The 19,547-nt window shown below is 39.1% G+C and overlaps 1 protein-coding gene across 1 annotated transcript; it reads right to left on the reverse strand.

Annotated features, from left to right (window-relative positions):
- Positions 1–5,250: 5,250 nt before the first annotated feature.
- Positions 5,251–18,117, reverse strand: LOC131786519 (uncharacterized). The gene is made up of 13 exons (XM_059103576.2): positions 17,773–18,117; positions 15,704–15,859; positions 14,935–15,061; positions 13,916–14,094; positions 12,884–13,074; positions 12,238–12,262; positions 11,055–11,435; positions 10,605–10,772; positions 9,931–10,204; positions 9,143–9,273; positions 7,730–7,973; positions 6,637–6,791; positions 5,251–5,571 (listed from the first exon to the last, which is right to left on the reverse strand). The coding sequence occupies exons 1-13, from the start codon at positions 17,921–17,923 to the stop codon at positions 5,561–5,563; spliced, it is 2,193 nt and encodes a 730-aa protein (XP_058959559.2). The 5' UTR covers positions 17,924–18,117; the 3' UTR covers positions 5,251–5,560.
- Positions 18,118–19,547: the final 1,430 nt, after the last annotated feature.

A 19,547-nucleotide genomic window follows, 5' to 3' on the forward strand; every position in this document is an offset into this window, starting at 1 on the left:
GTTGCCATCATCCTATCCATCTAGAAACCTGTTTAAGAAGATAGTATGAAACAATAGAAATCCATGGACTTATTCCCACTTGCCCCTTCTGTAGAGCTGAACCTGCCCTAAGATTTGGCCAATATACCTATGCAAAACCAAGAAAGTCCAACTATACTACTGTGGCAAGCAGTAGTCTGCTACTTGTAATGTAGAAATTATAAATGGAATGAAGCCTTAGCTGGAAACCTAGATCCCATCTCCTTACAGTTTTTAGCTCAAATGTTACCAAGAAATGATAGTGTCAGGTTTGTTCACAATATTTTAAGTAACAAGATGTTTTCAACAAAATTCCATGAACATGGTCGAATTTACCTTGCCACTTGCTTTTCAACCTCTACCGAGCAAGAAGCCTCAGAAAGATTTTGCTGGATTCTCTAGGAAGAAAGAAAAATGAGAGAGCAGGAGCGGGAGTTGAGAGAAGAGAGTCAACAGTGATTAATTGAGAGATTAACACAAGGAGTAAACAGCCCTACACCTACGACTTAAACAACCACCAAGGTTGCTGTATATTCAGAGTTGCAAAGGAACTGTGAAGTATATACACTGAGCTGACTACGTTATGCCAACCCAAGAGTTGGCATAGCATGATGGCAACCCTTAGCCAAGGCTTATTCAGAACATTATCTTCACTGCATTCTTGTTGTTTACATTATACTTGTTAAATATGCAACCATAATAATCAAATAATTTTTTGATGTTGTTGATCTTTGATTAAGGTTAAAGTAATTTTAGGCAAAAAGTTTGTTTTAGTTCTGGACAAATTATTTGTTGTTTAACGGTTGTGCAGATCAAGTTGTTATTTTTTTAAATTTCAGTCTCGCTCTTGTGCCTTGTTTGTTCTGAGACTCCACCAGTTGGGCTCTAGAAAGAGTGATATATGTTTGCTGAAATCAAGCAACTGTATTTACTTAAAGATGGGCACAGCGTAAAAATTATAAATATTATTACCAGTGGCACACTAAGTTGGCCACTGAATTATTCAAGTGGTAATGAGGTAAGTAAATAAACAAATAATATGCATAAATTCATCCCTTTTATTATTGTCAGATTTTATCTTGATAAACCTCCAGTTTGTAAATGGAGTTGCATAATCTTGAAAAGCATATTTTCACAAACCTTCTTTGGACAGTGATAAAATTACAATTTGGTTACAATATTTTATCTGTATCCCTCTTGTTTACTCTTATTTATTAATGGCATTCAAAAATAAATGGAAATGAAACTAAACATTCCCCATCCTTACAATAACATGTTAAAATTTCAGAATTCTTGTGACTGTCCACAATTCACCAGATATTTTCTCAATGAAAGACAGGATGCCTCTTTGAAACTGAGACTCAAATTTCAATGACATCCTCAACATTTCAGTTAAAAAAGTTCCAGTTTTCCTCCAGTTTCCATTAAGAGCACTAGCAAGATGTCAACAAAAATTATACCTTGGGACACCAAGCCACTTCCATCCCAAAAAAAAACCCAAGACACTTGATTATTTCCATCCAAATAAGGAAGAGACTCAAGGAATTAATTTCTGCACATTTACCCCATAAAAGATCCTAATTTCATCCCTGTGGTAATGAAACCATCATACAGGTCAAATTTTTAAAGAGTCAAAACCAAAGTCACACCTTTGCAAATAGGAAATCACTTGTGCTTGACCAAACTTAGAAGGTTAATTGCAAAAGTTGCAGTATGTTAAAGAATCCTGGTCCAATTTTAAAAAATATATATATATATATGTATAGCTAAGCACACCATGATACTTAGTTATTTCCATCCAAAGCAAAGAAAGACCCTTAATTGTTGCCATCCAAAGCAAGGAAAAAGACATAAGGAATGAATTTCTGCACAATGTCCAACTTTCATCCTTGTTGTAATGACACCTTTATAAATATGTAAAATTTGGAGAGATTCAAGACCATAATCATGGGCTTTCAAATAGAACGTCACTTGAACACAAGTGAATTTACATGGTAATATGCACAAGTAACAATATGTTAAAGGATTCAGGTTAAAAATTATTTATCACATCACAAGCAACCATTACTCATAAAGTGGACATGCAAAAGTCTGGATGATTTTTTACATAATTTAATTCTCAAAAATATAACCTGTTGCTTTGCACTCTTTGGATGCCCATTCATTAAAACACTTTTCAACAGACTGGAAAATGTTCACACACTTTTACTGTTCTAACCAATATATTCCAATCACCTTAAAGTCAACAAAGTTCTTTTTTCTTTTTCCAAAAGGTTTTATAATTCAAAGGGAGAGCAGAGTGAAAAATTTCATCTACTCCCTCTTCTCCTCCAGTCAACCACAAACCAGATATTTAACCACCATTAGGAAAAACGATCGTACTAGTAGAGATCAACATGTGTCATTCTGTTTACAATATCAACCCAACTGACAAGCAAATCCGTGATTACAAAAAAGCCACCTTCCAAGCTACGTCACTTAAATTACGGCTTCCAACTCTCTAAAAGCAACGTAGAGCAGCTAAAAAAAAAATTAGATGCTGAGATTTTTTAAGTATCTAATCGGTGAAAATGTTTGTTCGAAGTATGGATCTCATTTCCCGCGTAGATGGTCCGCAGAAATGTAGTTAAATTTGCATTCCTTTGTTCTTTTGTAGCTCGAATGATTGGCATATAAATTAGTTAAAAGGTAATATGAACCTTGTTCTTAAGATCTGCAAAGTTTACGGGCAGGAATTTTGCAGCTAAATAGAAGAGACATGTAGCTTAACTGTTGTGCAGAGAATTCACAAAGGCATCCTTTGCGTATGGTCAAGGTTAGCGCATCTGTCCTTCGAATAGTTTATAATGTTGTACCGCGCCCGTTTCACCAGAGACTAGGCAATATTCACACGAACACAGAAGTATATAGCCATTTTTCGCAAAAAAGATATTAATAATTCGTTTAACCCTTGGTTTAATTTAAGAGTAAATCTTGATTTATAAATTAACAGCAACAACTGATATTTACTAGGGAAATTTCAGAATTTACTAGGAAACCTACGATCATCGAAAACGACAATGCATCGAATACTCTTAATATTTCACTTTGCACTCAAGACCACATCACTCTGGAATCAACATCAAGCCGTTTTGGCTGAAAATACGAGCCCTTGTTATGTATTTAGTGGAAGACTCACCGAGTAGTTATCTTGCTTGGATACGAAGGTAGCGTAGACTGTCCATCCACCATGGTGGCATGTCTTAGTGGCATGATGCTAACCTCGAGTTCAAAGTTGCTCTTGCAATGAACGATCGTGTATTATCTCTCGCATTCTGGTCAGATCTAAAAGAGAAATATCCACTTAAAGGAGCTAAAACCTCCAAGACTACACAAGTTCAAGAGGATGAAGAAATTTCCACGAAATCTTACCTTGGACGCGGCCAACACACGATCATCCGCTTACATAGAAATCTGTAACCTTCAACTTAAAACAAGCAGCAGGACTACAAGCCAATCAGCTGTCGCCCTGCAAAGGAGGCTGACTTGAGCGGCGACTTCAAAAATTTTCAGTATTATTTGCCTTTGTGAAGGGAGCATCTCTATGCACATATGTTTCATCTTATGACAAAAGAATTAGAAGAGAGCAAGAACTGGGTTTATCCGAAATAAAAAAATTAACAATGTTAAATCAAAAAAGCGCTTACATACCATGAAACTCTGCCATAGCGGGAAAGGCAAAGTCCTTGAAGACATCAAATAAGCTGATTTTTAGCCCCTAATTCGAACGTTCGACCGAGCCCAAGGAACCGACAATTAGTGTTGTTTGTCCATACTTTTGCTCTCTTCTTTTGTTTGCAAATTGTAGAGGGTGTGTTCTTTGTAAAGGTGTAAAGGATACCATTGCAAAATGAAGCCTATTCATCACTTTGTTGAGCGTTGTGGCGCATTTTGCGGGCTAAGACGGAGATTTCAGCGGGCTAAAACGTATTTTAGATATAGACTGTCTCTTTATAATATCTTGATTTCAATCCGCTCGCAAGTGTGCGTGAATTTCAGACTTTTTTAAAGACTTTTGTTTTTTCCAGTTTTTTATTTTCTCAAGGCACAGTTTTTGCTCTTGTCCTCTACTGTTTAAGAAGAACAACTCGGTAAGTTCCTTCTTTTGACAACTAAATTTCAATTGTCCTTTCTTCCCGATAAAGCCGGATTCCTTGTAGCATCACGATATGGTGCATACGGAATGAGTGTGTAAACATGCGTTTTTAGCTAAAGAAACGGGAAACCAGAACTGCAATAAGTCGCAATTCTGAAATAATTCGATTCTGTTCTGCGAAATTACTTTCTGCTTTTGCGTCAGAAAATTATTTAGCGTGGATTTTGTTTTAATTAAGGACAAAACAAAGGCGAAACACGTGCAAAGAAACGCAGATGTCGAATGTAAGCTGACACGGTCGACACAATCATTTGCAAACAAAAACATGATGAGTAACTTCATTAAAAGTTTGAATAATGCCCTTGGTTACGAAGTACTTCAGAGAAAATTGTCTTGAGGCAAATAACAAAGAAACTAGTGATTTAAAACATGTCCGAAAGCTCCCAACCACCGATATTTTAAATCAAAAGAAATTTCAACGATTTACGAATAACCAATTCGCAGAAAGGTCATTTTCTGTAAAATCAGTCATTGACGCAGCTAACCCTATTCAATGCTACTAGCAGTCTCATTTAATGCGCTGCGTCTTTGAAATTCGCGCGACGGACCTCGCAGAATAGTAAGGATTACTTGTAGCCTAGTTTTAATTTCCCAAGCTTCATTTCAACACCCTATCATTTTCAGAAGCGATTTCCCCTTCAAAAGGGATCAGGAATTTGAGCTGCATAGTGGAAACGTCCACAGTATAGGGAGCTATCAATTATTGGGCCACGTGTCGAAACTATGTTATTAAGCGCATAATTTAGCCTCTTAGTTTGCAAGGAGAAATGATTGCGTGACATGACGAGCCCAACAACGTTTACACAAGAAGCTACGCTCATTCTCCTCAAAGTCTTTCTTTTCAAGATCTTCTACCAATTCTGGGCCTCGTGCTTTTTACTTCCTTGTAGTATTAATTTCTTTCTTGGTTAGTGGTGTATCGTATTTCTTTAATATTGCAAGTACTTGCCTCGTCAACGAATGGGTAAAAAAGGAAAAAGATAACAAATTGTATGGAAGGAAAGAGAAGGACCGGAATACATGGAGTGTCATAACTCTTCAGAAACAGCCGTAATAAAACTTTATTCCTTTCCGGTTTCTCCGAGACATGATCAAAAGTTTTATAGCATATACAGCTGCCATTGCGCTGTACTTATATACTGCTGATCTAAAAAAAATGAGAAATAATCATGATAGACTCTTAAAGATAAATCCAATGCTTGAATTTTCCAGTTTTTCAAAACTGTAAAAAAGAAAGAAAGAAACTGCCTCTAAAATTGTTCTCAGTCATTTTATAGCTTCGGAGACGTTGCTGCCTTGGGCTTTAATGATGAAACCTCTGAATAATTAATCATCTTCTTTACTTCCTTAATTGAGAGCTGAAAGAAGGAAAATAAAATAACTTAGGTTATTGAATATCAGAAAAATTGAAGTGAAATAGCTAGGTCATAAAAGTCTGATTGTATTGTCATAATCACACCGTGAAATATCTAAGTGGAGCAGTGAATCGAAGAAGTGAATCAAGCCAGTCTTAATGATAGAGCTTACATTTTCTCCAGATCGTGTATCTACTTCTTCGTCTCTCCGTCAACAAACTGCAGTCATGGAGGGTTATATGGGTGAAGCATGAACAAGGCAGTGTAAAGCGGGTTAAGAGTCGAGCTGATGGTCTTAAATTTTTATAGACATTTCACTTCACTCCCACAATACCTTTCTCTACCCGGGAGTATAAACTGGGTCCGTGTCACGTGTCAGAGGAAAACTAGTCTGCTCCAGGCCTTCTGTTAGTAAAACGAGACGCGATAGGAGCGGAGGAGTAAAAAATCGACGGAGGTTTGGGTCGAGTTGCCGCTAGTATTGTAAAGTAGTTTATAAATTTTACCATGCACTGTTCAAATTTTCTCAAGTGTAGTATGGGTGGGTCTAGTCTCGTACCCAGACCTTTCACGGCCAAGCAATTGTAACCTACATCTCTGTTGCAGCTATGAGGTAAGTTCCGAGTAGGAGATTAGTTTAGATCTGGATGGGGCCTCAGCTTAAATTAAAAGGTTGTCAAAGTACGTGCTAGGCAGCTTCTTTTAGTAAATAAGAGAGTGAGTGCTTGATGATTGGATAAGAGAATGAATGAAAGAATGGCTAAATGAATGAGTGAGGCGCGACGAAAGTTTGGCAATCACGCCTTAACGCTAAAATCTTGTTGTTGTCACGGTTAACTGGTTCCGTTTCCAGTGGTAAATGTGACGTTTGACCTCAGTTGGCAAATTTTCACGTTTGACGGCACTTTAGATTCGGCTACCTTTTGAAACAAAAACCTATTTTACGGTCAAAACCCCGTTACCAAAATTAAACCGTGCCTCAACCAACTGATAATCGTAATAGTTAAGATTCGATTATATTCGAATTAAGATAAAGGTCAATTAGGGTATTTCTGAGTTAATACGAACCTGCTTTCATCTTACAAATGTAAGCGAATTTCGAATCACAGGGATAGTCATTCCAGTTTTTGCCTCTTCCACTGAACATTGCGCATTTTTCAGGTCTCCCTCGGCCGCCATTATTTGGTTCACCTGGAGACCAATTGAGGTATGACAAGCGACTCCTATTGAAGAAAAACTTTAAGTTACCATGGATACACACAAAAACAGGCTTACTGCCTGAGAGATAAGTGATTTGTTACCATAGATACTTTTATGGCATGTAAGCGGATAAGTGGATTACCATTGCGATTTCGATAAAGATCGATAACTCGCCGTATATAAACCTCCGACCGAAGGAATTTACAAAACTCTTGGTCGCTTAAGACTACTAGGGCCATGGAAACTAGTAGGATTGCAACACAAGGAGCCAGTGAGATCTCAGAGCAAACCAGCAAATTTCATGATGCGCAGGAAACAGGGGGTGATCACATCCGATTGGATAAACACAGCGGTCAAATGTTGGCCATGCACGAGGGGATTAATTTTGGACTCTCGCGCGCTAACTCCCGTTCAAAAACATAGGAAAAAACCGCTTTCTCGCAAAATAAGTGAAAGAAAATTGAAAAGTTTACAGAAATCGGTAAAGAAAACAGGAATATGGAAAAGGAAAACTTGAGACTTACGAACACAAAGCTTTTAAGTAAGTAAAGCATCCTGTCGATTTCCATTTTGTTTTTATCTCTACCAAAAAATGTTATACGCTTCTTAAACACCGTGACTTTCCGGCTTGTGTGGCTATATGCGACTTTTGTGAGACAAATTGGCTCTGACAGCCTGAAAGCACGCCATCTAGTTATTATAATGTTCCCACATGCGCAGATGTTTGTCCGCTGTGTTAATTGGATGAGCATTTAATCGAATAGCGTACATTGAGGGGACCATTTCGTATTTCAAGGTATACTAAAACAATTTCAATTATGAATTGCATTAAACACTGAATTGAACATGTCTCTGAGCCTTCCTTAATATTCTAAGGATTGGTTTGGGTGACTTTACCTTTCGGATTTTTTTTCGACTCTTTAATTTGAGAAATGGAAAAAAAGGTTTTTCATAGCTTTACCTGTCTGACCATTGCCATTCTCGCTCAAATTCTAAACCAATCCAGAAACTAGATCTTCCAGATAACCTTCTTATAAAACTCTGTTCTTCTATGCTGTGGATGCTAACAAGGTTTGACTGAACTTCCCTGCATAATTCCTGTGCCTCTGTCCACTTAACGCGCTTATTCAAGACTGGAAAGTAGCAATGTGGTACCCCTTTGACAGTGAATGAATGCCAGTACGAATAGCAGCCTGTAGTGGGGGCTGGAAGATATAAAAGCAAAGAAAGAACTTAAAAACTTGCACACCAAGAATATCACTCAGGGCGTCAGTAGATGAGTTAGCTATCTGGTCTGTTAGTCAGTGTGGCAGCCGTGTGTCAGTGCATTAGTAGGTGCCTCAATTATTCAATCGGCCGCACGGTTGCTCGGTCCGTCAGACATTCCGTAAGTCAATCAGTTAGTCAAACAATTAGTCACCCATCTAGTCAGCCGGCCGGCCACTTAGTCGGTCACTCAGTCCGTCCGTCTGATAGTCAATCAGTCACTTAATAAGTTAGTTTTGCAATCGTTCAGCAAGTCAGTCAGTCAGTCAGACAGTCAATCAGTCAGACAGTCAATCAGTCAGACAGTCAATCAGTCAGACAGTCAATCAGTCAGACAGTCAATCAGTCAGACAGTCAATCAGTCAGACAGTCAATCAGTCAGACAGTCAATCAGTCAGACAGTCAATCAGTCAGACAGTCAATCAGTCAGACAGTCAATCAGTCAGACAGTCAATCAGTCAGACAGTCAATCAGTCAGACAGTCAATCAGTCAGACAGTCAATCAGTCAGACAGTCAATCAGTCAGACAGTCAATCAGTCAGACAGTCAATCAGTCAGACAGTCAATCAGTCAGACAGTCAATCAGTCAGACAGTCAGTCAGACAGTCAATCAGTCAGACAGTCAGTCAGTCTGTCAGACAGTCAATCGGTCAGTCAGATAGTCAGACAGTCAGTCATGAAAGAAGGGTACTTTTTGAAGAAACTGCGGTTAGTCAATGGTTATTTTATTAAGACAGTCCGTCATTAGGTCATTTAGTCAGTCACTCAGTTAGCACTTGAGTCGCTCATTCATCTGATTGGTAAATAAGTGAGTTAGTCCACTAGTTCATAAATCTTTCAGTCCAAAATAATGACGACATCAAAAGCAACAACAACAAAGGATCGATCGACACTATTATTCCCAGGGTCTCGATATTTCTTCTCTGCACTACCCGTTATACATCTCCCAGGATAGTAGCACTTAGGATTTTACATCAACCCACACAAAATCCTGCAGTTCATGTTTTTCTTCCTTCTCTTCATCTGCCCGCCACAAAATATTATAATCTTGATAGGAAAAATTCCATATTAGTCTCTCCTGGGAGCGAAAGAATCAAACTTTACTAACCTCTGGTTGGTATGGGATACTCGTTTGCACACAAGTAGTTATTTTGCCACACTCTTCGACGGTAGACGTAGTTATTTTGCCATCGCAGACATCGCAAGCCTTTGATAGGTCCATTTGTCGACCAACTAAAACTAGGGAAAGGACCGTACCAAAATTATATTACAGACACTCGTTGGAAAGAGTACCAAGGTATAAAATGAAAAGATTGACATATCCTATGTTCTGTACCAGAAGCTTTCCATTCTGTTCCCACAAGTTCCCACCATGGAAAGTTCCTGCTTTCTGCGTTAGCAACTGTATGTGTAATGCGGGTTAAACTTGAAACATGTTTATTAGTAGGCGAACCCCTCAATGACAAGATTTTAAAAAGGAAAGTAAAATGCTTCTCGACATACCTACAAGTTAAATGGGGGTAAGTTTCTAAAGGAATTGTGAGTGGAGTGTTATATACGCAGAAAATAGAGCTACGCTGTTAGTGGGAACATGGTAGAGAGAAAAAAAAGATTTAATCAGTTGTGGGGAATAAGAGTGCCAATGAGAAAGAGAACTGCCTATATATAGGAATGAGAATAATTTTGGAGACAAAAGTGTCTTGCGATCGGTTTGGATACGTCTTTGTCAATCCTTTTCACGTCACGTCTCGGAATCGGTCGCCTAGCAGTCTTCCTGTTTCCCACAACTCCTCTATTCCCTCTAACGAAGACCTAACGCTCGTCAGCCTCGGGAAGTCTTTATAGTGGCCAATTTACATTATCAACCCAGTTGATGAAACCATGTTATCTACTTACGTGTAAGGAACGTTTCGTGCACACAAGAAGTTGTCGTCCCAGCCATTTCGTTGAATGCGTCCGTTTTCTTGTGTGATTTTGGTGCAGCTCATGCCCGTTATTTTTCCTTGATCAGACCACCGGATGTCGATAAAGCGCTTGTTACTCGGCCAACAGAGTCGTGCGCGGGCCCATGAACGGTATTGGGATCTCTCGTATATCGGGATACACTTATGTCGTCTGGGAGAAAAACTTATAAACAGGAACTTGAAATCGGCAGGCCACGAGGGAAATTCTACAAAAGAAGAAAAGATCTCGACTACTTGTGCGGAAATAGTCGCAGGCTGAGTGGGAAGAGGGGGGAAGGGTGGGGGGAATAAAGATGATGTTAACTTTGCATACAATCCTGACGGCTCAGCCCACTGAGACATATTCTGGTTTTAGCCAAGTAAAGTGATAAGGAGTATCGCTGCTCCTTCCTTAACTGCATGCCAGTTCTCATCAACTTTTTTGCAGTTGCAGTTTACCGGCATTCCATCATAGCCATGGATGGAGAGAAGCATCGTAAGATTGTGCAAATAGTCCATTGTGATCACTTTGGTTTTGATTCGGCGAAAGTTAATCAGTTTTAACGAGAGACTGGTTTTTACGTTTACTCTTCTCTAATTGTTACTCAATCCTCCACAGATACTTACCAGGACAGCGTTGTGTTTTACATAACTTAGATTCATAGTAACTTCCTTGGCACTGAGCGCCGCCATATTTAGGCGAAGGCGAGTCACACGATCGTGTTCGAATGCTATGTCCACCTCCGCATTTGTGAGAACATGAACGCCAACGCGACCATCTTGACCAGTCACCATCTGTTATGACAGAAAAAAAGGATGAAAACTGAAAATCTGAGTTCGCACCAAGTCGCTCATCCAGCAGGAGCCTCTCCATATAGGTCAGTATGTAGGACGATTGACAAAAATGAACCTAACGCATGTCTCCTATAGAAGATTCCCTGGGGTCGGTAACGATATCCACATTATCTACGGCTGGAATCCTATGGGAGCGTGTGAATTTTTTTTCTTTTCACACACAAGCCACAGGTGTTTTACATGTTTTCTGACAAATTTTCATGCAAACTTAAGAGTACACACCTATCTTTTTATACTTGGAAGTTCCACACAGGAAATACCCTTCTCCATTTATTCCTTTTCTCCTCACTTCCAGACATCCTTTTCCTTTCAAAGGTCCATCCGTTGACCAACTCAGTTTCAGCAAACTGTTACGAGGTAAGCAAAGGTAACTTTTTTCCCACAACCTTGAAGAACGCACATGAGGCATCCGGGTATTCACACAATCCTGGTTAGTGATCTCACCATTGCGTGACCACGTGATTGTAAGCCTCTTCAAGGCGGGCTTGTAGCAAAGATACTTTGTTCTCCACTCCCTGTCACCTGGCTGGTCCAGAGCAATGCAATTTAAGTGCGCGCTTGAAGTATCTCTGATGGAAAATTGCTCAGGGAATACTGGAATATCTGAAGTAAGCCAAAGCTGAATTAGTTGACAGATTTCGTTTAAATAAGGAAATCCTTCAATGTTGACAACACAATTTACCGATGATACCATTCGCAAGGACGATGAACCGATACTAATGAAAGACAGAAGTGAGTTTCACGATCAGGACAACGTAGCGTTGCTCCTTTACTGACAAGACGATACGTAACTAAGAAGAATTTTATGTAAGTTACAAAAGTACACTTATTCTCCATTAACGAGAAAGTGACCTGACTTAAAATTTGATGAACGCATGCTGGAACGATATCACAAAAAAGTAACAACATCAAGCCTACAAATAAACGCTGAAATAAACACCTTTTTCTATTGTGGGAAACTGTATAATAAGTTCGTTAGTCTTTATTTGATCGAAATTTATAAGTGATTTCGTTTGTCTATTATATAACCGGACAAACCGGCACGTGTTTTTTTCGCCTGTGTGTGGCCTTGTGCTAAGTGCTTGCAACGGGACGTCCTGTGTGAGTTATTTTGAATACGCAGCAGCCGTGAGTGGGAGTTAACCAAAGCGTTGTAATAGAATCAGTAAATCAAGTGAATAAACTTTAACCTAATTAGGAAGCGTGGTACAACTCTTTCACGTTTTCGACAGCGTCACTGCAAATTTGAAATACTTCAGCATTCCCTGTCATCAGTAAAAGATCTTAAAATTGAAAAATGTCTTTTTGGGGGGGAATTAACGGTGGTCTAACCCTGCACTAAATTTTCAAGTGGGGTCGACTTCATCGCCAAATAACTGAGAACTGAGATCATATATTTTCATACCTGGGCATGAGTACATGAGGTTCATCTAAAAAAGATACAAAACACAAAAGAAACAAGAAATCACAAATGTGACAAAATGCGTGAATTTGCCAGGGATGTCATGTGGTAGGCAGAAAAATGCTTAACTAAGATTATGACTACAATAAAAAGTGACATGATGAGATATGTGGAAAATTGTCCTTACTTTCTGTCAAAGGTCGGTAGAGCTGGTTGTTTGGTGTTTATTTCGTGGAATTGAGGCATGCAGAATCCCAGTTGAACCCCAGCGCTCGTGTGTTGTATACCTACCAACTCTTTGTGACTCAAAGACATGAGATTTTTTGTAGAGGGTACAATGAAGATTTCGAAATCTCAGTTCGGAGATTTGGAGAAGTTGGGCTCATTTACAATGACTTATCTTTTCTCGAATTGGTTCCAGTTTTTTTCGCTTTTGGCTCTTTAAAAATGCGTCATTCAAGGCTACAATAGTGCAAGTTCTTTGGTTAAGCGTACGAAATTTGGTTGGCAGCAGTGAGCTGCGTGACATGGAAGTTTTTGATTCGCAGAAGAATGAATGACAGTTAGTAGTTATACTCAAGGCTCACTAAAAATCTGTTAGTCCAAAGCGAAACTTGTACAAAGCTTCACCGTATCAAAACTATCAAACCTGCTGTATGTCTAGTTTGCTGAGAGAACGGCTACCAAACCACTTCACTGTGGGATCACGTGCCCTTATAGTTGGTTGACCATTCTTGGAAAAATGGTACCTCCCGTAATGCATGATGGAATGATAATCGTACGGGACGCCATAACTGCTGAACGAATAGTAGCTTTGCCTCCTAAAAATCCTATAATCAGCTGCGAAAGACAAAGAGGAGAATTAGTCGGACAATTTCTCTGCGGGACACACTTCACGGTTGTCACATAACGGTCTATCCTACATTATACAACTGCTTCTGTTTTTTGGAACTGTATTTAATGTTCCAAAATTTCTTGTAATGTGGTATTATAAGCAATGTAGTTATGTGGGTAATGCAGTATGGTGGTTGGTGTGGTTTTGAAAGTAAAACTACATCTTGAGTATATTTTGTAAGAACTAACAAGTTCATTTAAGGAAAGCATTAGGGAAGTGGATAAACATCAATTTATGAAAACTATACTTACAAAAAAAGCTGTCATTGAACTTTTGTACTTTTGTTTGTTTAAACTATTTTGAATTTAATATTCCATTTAAGGTAGTTCAGTAATGTATTGTATCTTTTCAGCGACTTGATTGGTGTGGAACTTATGTATCAATAATCTTCTTTTATCACAAGATTCACTTGAATGGGGGGGGATTATATAATATAACAACAACTTTTCAAATTAAAGTTGAGTAATTCGAAATCGCAGCTGAGCAGAATGAAGGGTTCACGAGTAATTGTTATTATTCCAATTTTTTTTTAAAATAAATAGTTCGTGGCCAGTATTACGCGGCGTTTTTTACATGACTATAAGGCTATATGGTAAAATCCTCCTCTACTCATACTTCGTATCGTAGGAGTTCAGATATTCTGAATATTAGGATGGACACAAATACGTGCGACTTCATTCACATTATTACTATTATTTGTGCAGCTGACCAGTAAAAGACATTTTAAGGGCTAATTAAAAAAGATTGAGTAAAAGGTAATATAGTGTAATATAGATAAACCGTTACCTGGAGCAATGTTTTGCCACAGAATATCCACATAGTGGTCTCTGTCTGGTCTGTTCTGTTCATGTCCAAATCCCAGGAGATGACCCAGCTCGTGCGTTGCTATGGAAACTATCTGACAATTTGCTCCGAGGGAAAGCATCGAAGGTCTAAAGAACATCGCTCCGATATTGGAATTGCATCTGCAACAAGAGATTGGGGAAGATTTGTCAAAGAAAAAAACACAAATACCTGTGATATAACGCAATCAAATATGAAAGACGAAGACTGATGCACTAATAAGCGAAATGAAGAACGCATTCACTTGTTATCTACAGTATATTTTCTGAGGCGAAACATTACTCTGGGCAACATTCAATCCACAATCACTAATAGCTAGTGAACTTGTCTATATTGAACACCAAGTACACTTCTTGTGTAACTTTGGCTCAGTCACTGGCGCGTCCAGCAATGAAAAATGAGGTAACGGTCGATCTAACGAAAGCACGCACGAAAAAACGAGTGAATAATCAGTTGGAGAGAACAGCCAGTTAGGGACTGGCAAGAGACTATAATCTATTGGGACTGGGAATTATTAACCGCCTGGGGTAGGAGGAAGGAGGGGGGGGGGGGGGGTTAGAGGATTTTGTTTGTGTCACGATAAAATTTACCTGAACCCACCGGCCACCGTAAGGTTCCGTGATATTCTTACGACCCTTTCCCCCCTCTCCCCCCCCCTCCCATCATTAACAATTAATTGGCAGTCAATTTTCTATATTCCCTCTCTGTATGTTGGCGACAAATGATGCCCCTACTAATCGATCTCGTACCTAGATCCTAACGTGTAACTGAACTAAAGGTGACGTAATCCTCTACCACCTCAATCCCCCCCCCCCCCCCACATGATAAATAATGACGGGTTAAATAAATTAAAGATGATATACCGATACCGTTAGCGGAATCAGGGATGAAAGAGGATGCAAACAAATGCAGGAATAGTGAAAGAATGAAGTCAAGTAATGAGATATTTTCCTGTTACATACCCACTGGAACCGTAAAAGATAATCGCATAGCGACTCTCTGTTGTCCTTTTCACGAATTTTATGCATGTAGCGCGTTCCCATATTTTCATCGCTTCAAATAATACCTCTATGTGTTTGCTGCGGTTTTCTGTAAAAACAAGAATCAGAAATTCTGTCATTCATATCAGTCCAAATAGCGTGGGAAACTGTTGAAATGCTAGATAGACAAGAATAAAGAAAGAGTTAAAGAGAAGTGTAAACACCTTTCGTAGGTGAAGTGTTCGGCTGACTCTGCTTGTTTGTCTTTTTATGTACAAGATTTTATTGGGGAATTTCTTACAGTTTTAATAACAGCTTAAAGTGATCTCAAAGCCTTCTAGTTCACTCCCTGAATTGTTAAAAGATGTCGAGCCTTTGACAGAACCTCTACTTTGTGGTAGCCAAATATTGTCTTATCAAATGTATTTAAGCGTGATAAATTGGTATTAGGGATATGTGCGTGCAACCCGAAAAGAAAGTGTCTCAAGGCGAGGAAGTTTTCATACATCAAATTTACCTCATACCTCCCCGATACGGAGGTAAGATGTCATCTCTTTCGATCGGGATGGTGAACCTTCTTAGGTATGTTTCATGAAATGAGATAAATATTCCACGCACGTGAGGTTGCAATTTACGAAATAACCTGTGCATGAGTGATTTAGACCACGATGTTCTCCCTAGGCCGTGTGTGTTACTTACGATGCAGTAGAACTCTCGACAAGCTGGTTAGATACGATGGATCTTTACTTACTAATGCTGTCGGCCAACACATATGGTACAACTCCCCCGGGCCAAAGCAAGAATTTTTGGCGGATGGCGTTGGAAAATTCATTGCTGGATGCATCTGACTCTGACGGTGGCATACGAATATCATTTTCCATAATGGCAACCTGTTCAGCGGATGGATCTATGCAAGAAGATTGGGATGCAAAAACAAGTAAAAATGATAAAGAACACGCCATGTTCTCACCATTTAATTTCTGAGGGCCAAAGGTGTGGCGCAATTTCAATATTCCACCGTCGTCTTTTTTGCATAAACGTTTTTCCCACTGCTGAAGATCCCACGTTCTTTAAACTCGGTTTATATATGCGAATAATCACTTTTGTGATTTTGAAACTTTCTGTCCAAAAAAAAAATTATTCCTTTGCGTTGGCCACCGTATGCTGTTGAACTTTCCTAGCTTAAAAGCATAGGCATTTACCAGACTTTTTGGTCAACTTTCTATGCTATTTTTAATCGTATGTACACCCAATTCCACACTAGTGTTAAGCATGACATATGAATCAGCGGATGCCGTCACCGAGGTTACTCAGCCTACAACCCGAACGTCACTTTTTGCGTTTTATTTCACCCGGCGCTCCTTTCGAGGTGAAAAAAGAAACCAAGACAGGCCTGCTCTGGAAGTCATCTAGTTATGTTTCTTATTGATGCGGAAGAAATTTTATCAGAGAGTTAACAGTGCAGCTTGTCTAATCATAATTGCTGGGATCACCAGCTTTTTAAGACCATAGTGAAGTAGGCTTCAATGAGCCTTCAACTGATGAAAAAATTGGAAAATAAAAGTTCCGGAGATGTTGAGCGCAGGAACCATGCGAGAATTTCGCGTTTCAGCTTTTGCTGAAGCACGCTTACGTAAAGAACTTTGACAGACAGCAAAAGGACGAACGTCATGATGCCAAAAATGGTAGTAAACTTAAGATCGAATACAACCTTTCCACTTATGAAGAATGCGTGCTGATGAAGTTTAAGCTGTTGCTACTTTGTCGTTGAATGGTTTGCTGATTGTTGACAGTGACAGGGTGAACGAAGTATTAAAGAAGGTCAGTGATCTTGTAGGGAATCAAGGGTGAACCAGGTTTCAAGAGAAGGTGTGAACTTAAACATGCATGCACTTTTTGACCAAACCCTCAATTCCCTAAAATAAACTATGTTAGTGAAAGAAAGGCAAATGCAGCATTATCAAAAAAATATCGAGAGGCGATGATAGTTTTTCATGGATTTTTTATCTGGTTAGTACCTTCAGGAAGGATCTCTTTCGGATAGAGCAGTAGTTTTACTAGCAACTATTTGTCACGATTGAAAATTATAGCAGAGCTGACTTGCTCTTGCTATGTAAGAAAATAATAAAATTTCGTAAAAACACGACAATGTTCAAAACAGCGACAAATTAGGAAAAATTTTTATACTCACAAAGCTCACACTGAAAGTATAATCGAAATGTGGCTCAGCACATTTGTGATTGCGTGACTATCAGTCAAATAAAAAATAATCGAATAGGATTCTTTTTGGAATTCTCGGCTCCTCTTGGTGTATCAGATACTGTGCTTATCCCAGGGTACGACAGGCTTGCTCCTTATTTGATTTTATCACAGCATTGTTGGACAATTTAGTCAAAGATAATACAAAATATGGCAAATAAATGATTGATTGAGTTTTTACACCTTGAGCCCCTCCCCTATAAAAAAACTTTCATATTCTTTGTGTTCGTGCGCTGGTTGTGTACTGGATTATCAAATACGCTTTGAAAGGAGATAGCTATACCCAGGCATCAAAATGTCTATGTCGTTGTTTGGATTTAAAACTAAATTTTCTCGATGACCTTAAGCAAAACAGTCTCATCAAATGTGCTGACAACAATAATTTACACGTAAGCTGTCGATGGGCCGTTATAACAACAATCCAAGAAAAAAGGATAAAATATACTGAGTACGGTAATGCGTCTAAAAGTGTACCGTGATTTTGGGTAAAATATTCGAAAGCTTGTTACTAGTCGGCGAGTCCGTTTGACGGCGACGAAATATTGCAAATCACAGACTTACCAGTGTCTCTGTTTATGCGTTCTATCAGATCCATCGTCGTTGAATCAGGAACATCATCAGCGCTTTTGACAACTTGAGCGCCGACTGCCAAAAGCACGAAACCGATTAAGAAGTAATAGAAGTGACTAGGACTTCGCTGTGTACTCGTCATTTCGAAGCTGTTCGAACGATCTTAATCGAGTGGCTTTTTTATAGGAACTAAGAGTTATAGTTACATCACTCGGAAACACGATCCTGCAAAAGTGCTTAACGCTTCAGCACCGGAAAGAATGATCCACTGATTCCATCAAATCATCACAATTGATCGAGTCAGCTTCGCGCAAGGGATATTGGATCTGGGTCAGACGGAACCCACATTTTTCTGTTGATTAGATCAGTTTTGAGAGCTGAGCGAGATCTTATTGCCCAAATTTGGGTTTATGTTTAAAGAAGAGATCTGTTTACAGGGTAACCACGAGCCCGCTTGGCTTTAAGAGCTGTTTTGAATCAGCGCAATGTGAGCATAAGTTTCTATTGATAGGAGGAAATAGAGGCGCTGATGATTGATGCTGCATAAAAAGATGATACCTTGCAACAATTTGTTTGTTCGTGTTGTAAAACAATCATTGTGGACGTGACCATGGTAGGTCGTTTATTACCTCAGTTTCCTTGAGAGCATTTTGCTAGTTAGAAATTTGCGAATCAGAATAGAGGTGGACTTCAAAGGATGTTTATTTTTTTAAAATGAAATTTCCACTTAACAATGATCTCACCTCCCGTTTTCCAGGGAGAGCTGTCAAGTCTTTTGTAGCCAGGGGGAGAGTGGGGTGGGGAAATCTAGGGTTTGCGGTGTTGAAGTCTGCATTTATTAAAACAAAAATCACAGAGGTTTTTCAACGGCAAAATGGCTGGTTTCCCGAATCCTAACGCGTACCTGCTTTTTGCTTCGAGTTCATTATTCCGCCTACACTATTTTCACAACATCGATGCATTTATCGGCCAATCTGAAATCAGATTGCAAACTATAGCAGGATATCGACACATTTCAAAAAGCCTAGATATATCTACTCTACCTGAGTTAATTTCAAAATCAACTCAGAATGATAAAACATTTTCTTAACCTTATGAGAGGAATCCACCATCCCTTAAGGGTAGACTCCAAGATTCCAGTTCTTGTATTTCTAGCTTGACACGCTCTAAGGCCTTCCTTGGATTCCAAACGATTTAAGTAGATAGAAATAAAGACACACTTAACAGATTAGTGATGTAATGAACTCTTGATAAGAGGGAAGACCACTTACTGTGACGTGGAGCGAGGTTAATTTTTCGATTACACGCACACGTCTTCATAATTTTACCCGTCTCTCACGCCTACGCCTAACGTAGTTTCTAATAAATATCGTTTCCCTTTTTCTCCTCAAACTCTTCAACTATCACTCAGCTTGTACTTGTTTTCATAAGAGCAGCCGCTCGGAGTAAAAAACTAGGGCAAAGGGCACAGTTTGAAATTCTCCTCCAGAGTGTTTTCCTGCCTGGATGTTTTCAGCGTATCTATCTCTCCCTCTCAAAAAGCAATGGATGACTCAAAAGAGTGAATTTTAAGAAAACAGGAGGCTTTAATGGCGATTTATCCACTATCAGTGCTTCATTGTAAGCTGTTTTCAACATCGAATTAAAATATGGAGGGATTTTCGTATGAAAGGCAACAAACTAAAGAATTTGTAGGAATTTGAAGTCGTAACAACTCTGCGCTGGTATGATGTTACCGTTCCGAGAATCCAATCGCCAACATCTTT

The sequence above is a fragment of the Pocillopora verrucosa genome, chromosome 3 (assembly GCF_036669915.1).
Source record: "Pocillopora verrucosa isolate sample1 chromosome 3, ASM3666991v2, whole genome shotgun sequence".
Lineage (NCBI taxonomy): Eukaryota > Metazoa > Cnidaria > Anthozoa > Scleractinia > Pocilloporidae > Pocillopora > Pocillopora verrucosa.